Source organism: Clarias gariepinus, chromosome 5 (genome assembly GCF_024256425.1).
Source record: "Clarias gariepinus isolate MV-2021 ecotype Netherlands chromosome 5, CGAR_prim_01v2, whole genome shotgun sequence".
Taxonomy (NCBI): domain Eukaryota; kingdom Metazoa; phylum Chordata; class Actinopteri; order Siluriformes; family Clariidae; genus Clarias; species Clarias gariepinus.
Window position 1 is genome coordinate 39,960,107 of NC_071104.1, and position 13,804 is coordinate 39,973,910.

General features: G+C 38.9%; 1 protein-coding gene across 1 annotated transcript in view; it reads right to left on the reverse strand.

The window, feature by feature from the left end:
* The window catches only part of LOC128524381 (thrombospondin type-1 domain-containing protein 7B-like), a 216,146-nt gene that overhangs the window by 26,702 nt on the left and 175,640 nt on the right, over positions 1–13,804 (reverse strand). The window contains exons 19-23 of the mRNA XM_053496943.1: positions 12,624–12,765; positions 10,705–10,820; positions 10,197–10,314; positions 4,394–4,539; positions 394–589 (exon numbers count right to left, since the gene is read on the reverse strand). Of these exons, the coding sequence (XP_053352918.1) occupies positions 394–589; positions 4,394–4,539; positions 10,197–10,314; positions 10,705–10,820; positions 12,624–12,765 (718 nt within the window). The remainder of the gene's footprint in view (positions 1–393; positions 590–4,393; positions 4,540–10,196; positions 10,315–10,704; positions 10,821–12,623; positions 12,766–13,804) is intronic.

A 13,804-nucleotide genomic window follows, 5' to 3' on the forward strand; every position in this document is an offset into this window, starting at 1 on the left:
AGGCCAATTGTCAGTATACCCGAGCAGGTAGTTTGGCTGTAGTGTCAGTATACCTGAGCAGGTAGTTTGGCTGTAGTGTCAGTATACCTGAGCAGGTAATTGGGCTGTAGTGTCAGTATACCTGAGCAGGTACTTTGGTTGTAGTGTCAGTATACCTGAGCAGGTAGTTTGGCTGTAGTGTCAGTATACCTGAGCAGGTAATTGGGCTGTAGTGTCAGTATACCTGAGCAGGTACTTTGGTTGTAGTGTCAGTATACCTGAGCAGGTAGTTTGGCTGTAGTGTCAGTATACCTGAGCAGGTAATTGGGCTGTAGTGTCAGTATACCTGAGCAGGTACTTTGGTTGTAGTGTCAGTATACCTGAGCAGGTAGTTTGGCTGTAGTGTCAGTATACCTGGGCAGGGGACGAAACATGGCTGCTGCAGTTCTTGATCATTCTCAGTTCTGAAGTGTTCATTGCATCTCTCGTCCTCCACCAGGACAGCTGAAACATGGACATCAGGTGTGGGGCCAGCCGATTCTGGCCAATGACCCCAGTGTATAACACACGATAAGTTTCTGCGCCTCACACCCTCCCCACACTCAGCACCCTGAAAAAAAACAACACATCCATAGCACAACAGCACAAACCTGCTCTAAATAACATTTTATCAATTTTTTTCATTAAGCACAATAAATTCATATGCCATGCTCATGACTTATAGAGTGTGTATACGGGTGTATTTTATTTTAAATGATTTACAAAAGAGCCAGTAATGTTCTGCCAGCGATATATCTCATCCTGATTCTGAACTAAAGCCTTCTTTTAAATAAATAAATAAACTCCAGCCATTTATTCCATCATGATTGATGTATAGTGTCTCCAGCTATCTACTGTAGCTGCTAATATAGAGCAAGACGAGATACAGTATAAAGACTTGTTTTAACTCTAGTGAAATAATTGAGTTTGCACCCTGGATCAATTTAAGACTTTGCTTTTTGTTTCATCACTATTATTACAGGTTTGCTTTCTCACACATTATTTAAAAAAAACATGATGATCTCAAAGCACATCTTTATTGCAAACGATAAAAACATCCTAATATTCTTCTTATCGATGTTGCTTTAGTGTTATTACCTCCATGCAACATGGGTGTACTTGGGAGATTTCAAGTTGTGTAGCCGTGTGTTTTTGTGCCACTACATATAAGCATGAGATCGTATCAGTAAGTCTTCTCCAGAAATATGAATGTGTGTGTTTATAGCGTGAGACTACTTCTCATACTTCTGAGTAATGTAATAATAATAATAATAATAATAATAATAATAATCAGACACAAAACCTTTTTTGCATTAATTTTTTTAAAACAATATTTATTGTATATATAGCAGATATTTATTTATTTAATTAAAATAAATACACCTAGCTGACACACCAGAATGCAGAATATATTTCAGTATATATTAGTCACGGATTAACACGTGTCAGAAGGGACAGAGGTGCTTGTCCCTGCACATTTCAATTTGCAAGTCAAATTTATTCACCTAAATTATTCATCAGGTTTGGACTGCTCGTCAGAGTAATACTAATGACTAAATGGAAAATGTTCTAAAGGTTAGCAACGTAGACCTGAAAGTGACGGTGTAAATCAAATGTGTTTTTTAATGCAAAGTATATAACTGAAAATTGTCCAGAAAGATCCCTAAACCTTAATCCTCATGAAAAATGCAAAGACCCATGAATATTTACGGATATGTAGATTAGAAAAACCTCCACAAGCTTTAGTCAAGCCTAGATGTTAGTCAGCTGTATAAATCTTTATGTATTGATCCATATTGTCATTTTCTTAGTACTTTATTTAACTGTAACGAATGTGTTTGACACCATGGATCATAGTATTTTTCTTCACATATTAGAAATTGTGATAGGAATTAAGTTATCAGTATGTAGATTTAAACGGTGATTATTCTGCATGTTTTCTAGTGGAGTTTGGTGTTCCACAGGGTTCGGTTTTAGGGCCACTGCTTTTTTCCCTTTACATGCTTCCTTTGGGCAACATAATCCGTAAGCATGTTTTCATTGTTATGCTTACGACATGGATGCCATGTGTGTCTCTTTGGGATGCGTCTGGTGTCTGGGGATGGTTTCACTCTACCATGAAGACGGTTCTGGCTTCGACTGATGTTGACAGCTGTTTCTTTGAGGACTTGACTTGGCTGCAGTCGCTCGATAGTTCAGGACTGGAATTTCCTACAAGTCTACCTGAGCCTCCAATAACTACCTGGACTCCATATTAACATCAATTACAATCAACTGTTATGCTGAACTGCCTGCGACCTAACACACAGTATAAATGCAGATTAATTCCTGCTTTCTGTTTCACCCAGATGAGGATGGGTTCCCTGTTGAGTCTGGTTCCTCTGAAGGTCTCTTCCTATTACCATCTCAGGGATTTTTTTTTGCCACTGTCGCCATCGGCTTGCTCATCGTCGACAATCTGACCATTTTGATTCATACATATTCACATTCCATACAAACTTAAATAATTCTTTTGATTGTGTAAAGCTGCTTTGCGACAATGACAATTGTTAAAAGCGCTATATAAATAAAATTGAATTTAATTGAAATCGAATCTTACCATGACAACTAAATATAATTTTTTATAAACTATGGTATTGGATAAAAAAATCTGGGTAACAGTAATACAAGGGTTAGTCAAAAATTATCCACACTTTGGCTGTGGAATGTATTTTCATAAACTTTTAGAAAAGACAAATACATAATTCTTCAACATATTCTCTTTGCTTTTCAGTACACTTTGTTTGTCTGTCAACAAGCTTTTATATTCCATCAATAAAACATGTTTACGGCTGAGATGCGAGACACGAATGCACCGCTGTCTTCAGTTCTTCATCAGAAGTGACTTTTCGTTCTCACAGTTCTGCTTTCAGAGGACCGAACAGTTGAAAGTCTGATGGAGTGAGATCAGAACTATAGGTTTAACACCAGAACTAGGAGCTTTAACACCTCAGAGAGTCGACAGTGTGGAGCAGAAGTGTGCGGACGTACATCCTCATGCATGATCGCGATGCGACCGAGAGAAGTTTTAATATAACTGGATCTGGCTTTTTTTTTACTCTCCTTCCATATTTTTTTAAAGGATGGAAAAAAATCAGCCCTGCCTCTATCTCTGTTTATTAGAGACACATAAAGAAAGTAGGGATTTTTTTTAAAGAGTGCAAAATTAAAACAAATGCCTAACATAGAACATATGTTATTTAGTTTAATTAACTTTCTGGTTTAGTTTTCAATGTAAATGTTTTATAATGTGTGAATATAATAAGTTGTGTAAAGGAACAAATACTCTTTTATAAATACAAGCACATTTACAGCATTATTTGTTCTTATGTACGCAGATTAAAATGTGGTACATAATTAACCAAGTAAATCCTCATTAAAAATTCCAAGCGTAATGAATATTCTTTCTTAACTATGATTATGCAAATTAAAAAAGAAAAGAAAAAGTAAATGGCTTAATGTTAGTCCTGATGAGCTTAATCACGTTTGTGAGCTATTAGAGATGTGATTTTTGTTTTAGTGTCAAGCGTGTCGAAAAATAATGTTGCCGTAGCAACTACAAATTTGAGTTAGTGCTAATAATTTACATATTGGGTCTGGTTTGTTTCGAGACATAACAAAGTACTAACAAATTATTGAGAACATTTGTAATTTGAAGAAGAATTTGCTAAAGAAAAGATTTCCATGTTATATTTGAAACTTTTGAATTTAAAATGATTCAAATTAAATAAAGCCATTCATCAGTTTCTTTTGAGCCATAAAGCCCAGATATTAAAGCAGAAATCTTGAAAGTGTGTCCTGTGCTTGTCTTCTGTACAAAAGTTAAGGAAGAACTGCTTCAGTAATGACTCGGAGGACGAGGACCACAAACCCCAGGCGTTTAATTAAACGGGGCAAGAAAGAAAAAGGAGGTGAGTGGGAGATGGAAATGCAGCCACACTTGGGATAAAGGAGGACGTTTTTATTTTAACTGCTCCTTAAAATGAGGATGTTGTCTGAAGTATACGCACGTCTCAATGTCACCAAAGGTCTGTTATTTGCCAAGGCATGGGTTCACACCTTTTACAAAATTCAATTAATGCCCTCCGATGTGGTGCCTACGGCTGGGTGGAGGATAAAATTACCCCTGGTGTGCTTTTTGTTGAGGGCAAACCAGGTCAATCACAGAAAAAAAGAGAAAAAAAAAACAATGTGGAGGTGGATTTTTATTAGTCTGTTACTGCAAATGAAGATGCACTCCTAATTAACCTCGTGCTTAAACAGAGGAATGAGCAATGCATCCACCGCGGATGTATATAAATTTAATTAGACCTCGGCGGAAATAAGGAGTGCTTACCTCCACGTTGCAGGATGACCAGCCCCCCAGCAGCCAGCTGTAGCAAGGCCTGATGGGACACGGTTTAGTTTGCGAAAGCTGGGACGGACACGGACGTCCTTCCCCGTGAGCTTCCTGCAGGACACGGCGGGATCTGATCATCGTACCTGCACGGGAAAGCATATATTTGAAAAATGCATTTTAAGTTTTAAGTAATTTTGCGAGATTTTCCTCCACACCCTACTGTTACGGAGCCACGATAAACATTTTAATTCTTGCTTTCTTATTTCCCTAGTAGATTTTTAGAGGGTAACAGTTGGTACTAGATGTCCTGTCCAATTCCTAAGTAGTTAACTTTGGAGTAGCGGTAATTACAGCACGCTTCACTTAAAAATATAATGTGTTAAGACAAACAAAAAGCATGTTTGTGTTTATTCTGTCTCATACTTTGGATGCTTATTGTTAATATGGTGAAGTTTTTTTTTTAAATACTGAATAAAATGACAATAAATAGTGAGGAATCAGATTTCGTATTTATATCTAACTAGCGTAGGTACACGTCGTTGACAGTTAAAGAGTTTGTAGAAAAAGTAAAAAGGTTAAATTTAAAAATAATCTGACGATCTTTAATGTAATCAGTGATATTATTATTAATATTATTATTATTAATTTTATTGATATTATTATTATTATTATTATTATTATTATTATTATTGTTATTATTATTATCATTATTATTATTATTATTATTATTATTATTATTATTATTTTTATTATTATTATTATTATTATTATTTGGGGTTGAAGCCCACGTCCATGTCTGTGTGTCTCTCTGTACAGCAGAACTCTCTGTCTAACTTATTAATACAAAGAAATCCCATTCTGTAAGGTTGAGTATCTTACGCCTTGTTTACACTAAGTTGTCCTTCTTTGGTGCTCAGACAAATACACTCCCTGTTCGGTAATCAGAGAGTGAATCACAGATGAGAAATGGAAAAAGTAGATAAAAGGATAAAGATGAAGTTTTGTCTTAAAACCACTCCAGCGTGTTAAAATTCACTTATACCACTTCAGCGCTGTTATTTCAGCCAAAGTGAAAATATGAACTAATCCCAGTAAAAATATTCACTTTATCTTTTCTAATTAATATCTATTGGTGCAGGTGTTTGTTTACATTGAGACAGTAGCGCATTAGGAGATTATTTTACAGTAGATTATTAAATCTGACACATGTAACATAACAAGTCCTGCAAAAGATTTATTAAAATCTGTCCAGAGAGTTCTGTGTGATGCTGTGACAACATCTGGCTGGATAGACATATACAGAAGACATATAGGTAGAAATTTGACTGGTTTCTGGTCCTACAATGTAAGTAACATAAAGATATCATTGAAAGAGCGAATTCTGGCCAATGTAGAGACAAAACCTTTCTTTTATTAATTCACATTCTCTCATTGTGACAGACACCCTGATAACCTGCTGCACGCATGCCATAAACATAAAAAACACAAAAGAAGGGCAAAATATGAACTTAATGTCGTCTTCTACAACGTAGCATGGACCTGCACAAGCCTGAAGAGGGCGCTGTAAGAACTCTATTGATGGAGCAACAACGCAGTGCAACAACACAGTGACGCTCCAACGACAACTCGTTAACTGGTCAATGTGGTCGTTACTACATCTGTATTAAGTTCTTCCTGCGTCTTATTACGAACACGTCCTCCTCTGTCCTCACCAGGCTTTTTTTGAACATGTCAAAATAAATAAAACGCTGCAGCTCCATTTCAACTATGTCCTTACTGGTGTCTACTGCACTCCTGCCAAGTTGTTCAAATTCTTACTGGATTTCTCCAATTTTTTGGGGACGTAGAGGGAACATGGCTCAGTGTGACGGGAGCTTAAAGTTTCCGATTTTTTTTTCCTGACACATTCAGGACAGAGGAGTTTATGCTTTGCAATTTCTCTCTGTGACAAAAGAACACTTTATTTTTGTTAACTTTAGAAACAAGCTAGTGAGGCCTCGATTGTTCTTCATGAATCCGGCATGTTGTTAATTATTTTCCTACAGCTGCACTACACACACAGTGCTAGAAAGCGAAGTTGCTGAAACACTCCTTCGTCTGGGTGAGAGGTGACTAACGCTGTAAGGTTTATTTCAGACTCATCCTGCCATATCCTCACAGACATCTTTTCCTCACGTCTCCACGCTTTTCTTGCCCCACTTTGTACTTTTAGCTTGTGTTGTGCGTTTTCCTGAGTCGGCACAATTCCTTTCGTGGTAATGGGTTTTTCTCCGCTTGAGGAAACGTAGCAGCATTAGCATGCGACTCAGCGAGTCCTCTGCATTATTAACACTGTGCTATAAATCATTGTTGGGGATTATGCGTTAATGATCCCTGGCCTGGTACTCCCACGCTGTCCTTCTCATCCTCCTCTTCCTCCTCTTCCTCTTCCAGACAGAATGATTCATCAGTCATAGTAAATAAATATTCATTTTTACTAATAACACAGTTATTAGCATTGCTGATAATCCAGAGTCAGTGAGGACTCATTGGGCTCAGGTTTCCACCTCAATAAGGAGTGTTAATGCTTTCACGCCGTATAACATACTCTAATTGGCAGAGTTGGACAAGCAGGAGAGCGTCCCCGCGCTCCAAATGGACCAGTTTCAGCTGCTTACTTCACTAATTAGAAACATTCACTGACCATCATTAATCTTTAGCAGACTGGAGTCTGGAACGCCATTAACTCCACAAATTGTACAGCACAGGCAAAGAGACACAGAGCGGGATAGAGATGCAGAGAGAGAGAGAGAGAGAGAGAGACAGTGGGAGAGAGAATCAGGCAGAGAGACACAGGGAAAGAAAGAGAGTCATCTACAGAGACACCACAGCGAGACGCTGGGAAAGAAAGACACAGGGAGAGAGAGTCAAGTAGAGAGACACAGGGAAAGAAAGACGCTGGGGGAGAGAGAGACACAGGGAGAGAGAGAGAGTCAGGTAGAAAGACACATGGAGAGAGAGACACAGGGAAAGAAAGACGCTGGGGGAGAGAGAGACACAGGGAGAGAGAGTCAAGGAGGGAGACACAGGAAGAGAGATTTGGGTAGAGAGACAGGGCGAGTAATGTAAGGAGAGAGGCACAGTGAGTGAGACACAAAAGGAAAGAGACAAAGTCAGGGAGACACATAAAAAGAGACGCAGGAAGAGAAACAAAGCCAGAGAGAGCCAGGTGGAAAGATACAGGAAGAAAAATGTGCAGGTAAAAACACATGGAGAGAGACAAATCCAGAGAGACACAGGGAAAGAGACGTACAAAGAAACACATGGAAAGAGACAAAGCGAGAGACACCCCCAAGAGAGTCAGATAGAAAGACAAAGGGAGTGTGTCTCTCTCTTTTTTCACGGCTTTTTGTTTGTCTCTCTCTGTTGTTTCTCTTTCTTTCTCAATCTCTATTTTCTCTCTGTCCTCATGTTTCTCTTATTTCCAATTTCTTGTACGCTACTCTCTCTTTCTCTCTCCATCCCTGCAGTATACCATAGAAACAGGAAGTTCTCCTCAGGTGTTTCTTTAAATTGGGTGGTTAATAAAAAAGGGTTAGAATCCTAAACCTCAAGCTTTTCTCCCTGAGATTTCATTTATCCTTTCATTTGATGGTTTTCCCCTCAGGTGGCATCTCTAAGTGGCATTACACACTCGCCGGGAATGTATGTGATGCTTCATAGAAAAAGTCTACTCAACCTCACACTTCTCATGAAAATCACAGTAGGGTTCCCGCTGGATTCTGGGTAATGGGTTGAACTGATTTTCTAGAGTGAAATGATCTGAAGGAAACCGTCCCGTGGTCTCAAGTTCTGATCTGTTAGATTGAAAAATGTATTTATATGATTCCTTATTTATATAGTGTAGTAGCTGTGCTTGATGAGTGTTTCTTGAGGTGGAGCCTTTGGTGCCCTCTTTGCCCACAACTATGACCATAAGGACCCCTTCAGCGGAGCCCTTCATGTGCCATATTGAGAATTTAGGGTGCACATTCTGAAAAACAGCAAGCTGTGGACACATAATCGTCTTGGTAATGAATGACCATAAGAAGATATCGATATACAGAACACACGGCATTCGGAATACAGGAATCATCAAGTCAGGACCTTAGAAATAAAAAAAGATTCTGGGAGCCTGGAGATGTAAGAACCTCAGGGATTGTAACCCTCTAGTAAAATCTACTAAAATGGGGACATGATAATGTAGCAGCTTGGGAATACAGACACAGACAATACCTTTTCAAAACAGGATCCTGGTCAGAAAATAATAGGAATTGAGGTTCCTGGAAACATATGCCTGTGTGAACATAGTTGGGGAACTCTGGACCCTGAAAGCACAGGACTCTGGGAATTTGTGAAACTAGAATAAAGTTTGTACCTTGGATTACTGTATAGCAGCCTGGGTACATAGAGTCTTACAAACATATACCATGAGAACATAGACCTCTAGGAACATAAGATTATAGAAAGGGACACATTTGACAAAGTCTCGGGAAGTAGAAGACCATGTAAATGTAGGACAATGGGAATAATGTAATTATTCCATGCAGGGCCGTGTAGAGACTTTTGTTCTATATACAGGTTAAAAAGTAATTAAGCTAGGAAGGAAGAGCTACATCTACAACCATGTTTCTGTGCACTTTAGCTACACCTTTGTTACTTAATTCTTTTGACTTTTTGATTAAATTTTCAACTTCGATCTTGGCTGGATTGTGGTTCGACGTGGAAAGCAGTTTTGGCATTCGAGCGATCAAGCGGTCATGCATACTTCTGTTTTTTGTTCACTTCAGATTTCACGCATCTCTGGTTGAAAACTTGTTTGTGTGACTGGAGAAAAGCGTGAGGATATAGAACCATGAGTCCAAAAAAGTGAACAGAGATGGTACCAATCAAAAAACTGAGCCACTTTAGGTGGAAATTTAAAAAGAAATAATGGTTAATACTGTGTTCTGATTGTCTGGAACTTAAAAATGATAATTGAAGGTTAAGTGATGTTTAATGTCTGTTTATTTTGTATTTTACTTTACTAATATGTTTTTTTCTAAATGTTTTGATTGTTTTTATTGGCAAAAACTGGAATTTCCTGGTAGTATCTTGAGCTGGCCCTAATGGATTATTTTCATCTACATTGTTTTCCATGGGAAGATGCGCTTCGCTTTATAAAACTTTGGGTGACAAACTCGTCTCCGGAGCAGATTAAATTTGTATGACTAGGGTTCGCTGTATCTTTGAAGATCACTATATCACTATAGTCCTATAGGCTATCTAGGATAACTAGACTATAATCCTGCCTCTCTGTGACAGATTTATTAATGCATCATACTGTTGTCAACTGTTATCTGACTTTGTATTATACCACAATTCCTAACTGTATATTAAATCACAGGTATGTACAGTATATTACACACTAATAGATGACGTATCTATTTTTAACTTCTCTTACTGCCATGTCACAGCCCTTCCTAACCTTAGACTTTATCCTGGGATGCATGACAGCAGGAAAGAGGGCAAAAGGAATATTAGACTTTTGGAGTATTTGACCGAGGGACCTTTTGACCATCACACATAGGACACTGTGAACATAAGGGTGCTTAGAACATAGGATGTGTTATAAATGGTACCCTGGGGATACACAAGCCTATAGTACACTATGAAGATAAAGATAAAAGAACATAAACATGACGGTAGTGATATGGGACTGAACACAAATAATAAATACTGAGAAAACAGCAACCTAACAACCCTGTATAGTGGATAATGAAAGTGCTGTTAAAATCCGTACCCTGGTTTCCGCAGGTGTGTGAGCACTCGGTCCATCGTGTCCATTCAGAGAGCATGCAGCTGATGGGACAATTCACACGGCAGGGTTCACTGAGCGTCCAGGGCTGAGAGAGTCTCAGCTAGAACAAAAGTGAGTGTTAATTAGACTCCGTACCGTATGTCCTGTTCAAGTCATTTACAGTCTTTAAGAGACGTACACATGTATAACATTCTCACTATGAACAAAACGATATTGGGCTAGTTTCAAACTTTAAAAAAATGTGAAATATACTTTAAGTGTTAAAGTGAAAATGATTGATCTTTATGTTGCCATGGTTACTATTTTAATTTGATAAATTAATTGATACACACCATCAGCCTGATCTGATTGAACATTTATCTGATTAAGGGGTAAATTTACTCAATCTGGCAATCCTGACCATAACAGTAATGCTGTTGTAATGCTGTTGGTGCTGGGACACCATAATGCTGTGTGTGTGTGTGTGTGTGTGTGGGGGGGTGTTTCTCACCTCTTCACACACACTCAAATCCACCAGTTTGCCGTCACTGCGCATACAGTCAAGCAGCCGAGTCCTGGTCCCCTCACCACACACTGCGTGCTCGCTCAGCCTGCAGCTGCTCCAACCTGGAACACACACACACACAAACACAAACACACACACACACACCAAAGGAAAAAAAACACAAACATCAAAACCTGACACACAATCACAAACAAACACATTTACACACACTTACACCAAAACAACAGATGGCTGTATATCTCAATACAGTATGTGCACCATTGTATTTGACTTGGCACACACACACACACACACACACACACGCACACATTAAACTGATATAGTACATCAGTCTTTTCTCTGCGTCTGTTTTACGTTCTCTGATTTCAGCTCCTCGTCTCGTCTCACGCTGCGTTAGCGACTTTAAACACTAAGAGGTGAAGATTAAAAGGCTGGTCTGAGCTTGATGGTATTAGAGCAACACACGGCGACTCCACGGCGCTCTAACGGTCCGAGGAATCGACCTGAGTGTGGAGCTGATCTCAGCACTGCGGTGGGGGGATTTTATTTGGCGCTCATCCCCTTTTAACCCTCCACCTGGAGACAGACTTCCTGTACGTAGGTTTAGAGCTTCTGGGAAGGCAGACGGGGAGACGGCAGACGGGGAGACGGCAGTCTCAAAGCCTCCACACAGTACTCATGGCTTGTGCTATTTCTGGAGAGAAAAACTACTGTAATGCTAATTTTAGATCACATTGGATCACTAGGTCACAGTGGATTACAATGTGTGTGTGTGTGTGTGTGTGTGTGTGTGTGTGTTTATTGGGACTGTAGATTACAAGCCTTTAAATGATACAGTGGATCATAGGCATTTTTAGGGCATAGTAGATTATTTTATAATTGAATCCATGATAGGTCTTTAGACTAGAGTAGATTACTGGCTACGTAATAAAACAGATCAGTTAGTTATTAGGCATTTTAGAAAATGTAAAAAAAAAAATAATAATCACTAGGTGTTTTAGGACACGGTGGTTTAGTGGAAGTTTCAGGGAAGAAAGATCTCAGTAGATCATTATCCACTTTAGGACACAGCAAACTTCTGGCCATTTTTAGAGCCTTTATTAAAAGTTTATTTAGGTAGAAAATAGATCATTAGCAGTATTTATGGCACAGTAAATGAAGTAGATCACGAGTCCTTTCAGGACACAGTAGATTAAACGACTTTATAGGGTAAAACAGAACCTTCAGTACTTTGCGGAACTGAATATGTCCGGCTTAATTATTTGACCTGTAACAAAAAAGGGTCACACGTCGTGGCCACTAAAGGTCTGTGCACTCCGAAAGCTTTTAGTCATGCACAAGCTTTTAATTCATCTATCCGGTGTTTAAACTCACACCAGCTGTGAGACAGACTATAAAAACCAATCACTTTGTCCTGCTGCATTTTTATGTGCACTTAAGTGAAGCATAACCTCTGTGGAAATGCATTAAAAATATCACCAGTCTATTAAAAAAACACTTTACCTGCATGATGATTAGTGGCATCAAGGCTATTAAGACATTAAATCAGAGGCATTCACATGTCATTTTTATCTTCTTTTGTTTCTGGATTTTTTTAGAGATCACATTATGCTGTCTTTCGCTTCCTTCATTTGTTGCTTTAGCTTTATTCCGTCTCGCTGGAAAGCATCCGACACTCCTACGTACAGTATTCACAACAAACTGAAAACCTTCTTAATGTTTTATAAATGATTATGTAGTCAGGCTGATTATGTAGATTAAACCATTAGGAGCAAGGTTTCAATTCTCCCTAGATATACTGAACAGTTATTTGTCTAATTAGACTCACAAATGCTTCTATTTATTCATTATTATTTGAATTTTTGTGATGATAAGCTTTGTGTCGAAAGCGGGCTTGTTTTTACCAGAGACGTTGTAGTGGTAGACGAAAGAGTTGGCGTTGAAGAGGCATGGCTCCGTCTTGTTTGTCTCGGGACAGGTGGCGTGGCCGGTAGGGGGGCGGAGCATCTGTCTTGTCCTCGTCCTCACAGAGTTCACATCCCATGACTGCAGAAAAACATACATCAACGCTTGGCTTGTGTCACGTAGCATTCTTCACACTCCTGAAAAATGACCACTGGAGCTGAAAAGCCAAAATTGTAATTAGCTTCTAATTAGCAGCTATGGTTCTCAATTAGCAATGGTTTACAGGATTCGCTCTTGTTAGCACAAATACTTTATTCGGTTGATGGACGTAGCTTCCACGTCGCTCAGAAGATATCAAAGATGCACCCAGAACACATCCCATTCAATCCCAATTAGACCAGTCAATCAAAACCGACCCCTTGACACTCGATCCAATCTTAACTGACACGGAACCGAACTGCACAGCCCCACCCTCTCCTTATAAGGCAATTCCTGGGGCATGTGAAGTTTAATCAGGTGGGCCAACGTGTTATTATCATATACAATAAACATCAAGACACTGTCTCAGCTATTCGATTCAGGCTATACGTTTCATCCTATTATTACGTCTGAAAAGCTTCTTTGCCTATGAATATTTCACATTATCTCTGACAAAGCAGTGTAATCAGAGCTGAACTTTTTTCTTTATTTCCCGGCAGCAATCCTCAAAATCTGAGACGAAACGAAATCAAAATTCAAATGAATCTCCGGCAGCAATGAAGCATTTGTAATTCTAATTAACGTTGTGCTCAGAGAAAGTTGTGCGCATCGAGGACAAAATGCAAATGGATGGTGATGAGACACAAACAGAGGATGAGCTTCGCCGTGTCCCAGCTGCTCGGAGTCAATTCGCTGTAAAGTGTCAGCGTGCTCGTAAAAAAAGGCTAATTAGCAGTTAGTCTATGTAAAAGTACTACTTCTGTGTCTAAAAAGAAAAATCCAATCTGGTGTGGATAAATAATACAGAACAGACAGATGTCTCATTGTTGATTATATAACTGCAGAATTTGATGGAAACAGTAGAAATTCCTCCATCCCAAACCTTGGCACCTATCTCCAATGAGAAAATAAGAACTACAAGCTCAATCTTTTTCATTCTCTTCTTTCCTCCATAACTGCCTTTATTATCCCCTTGTGACTC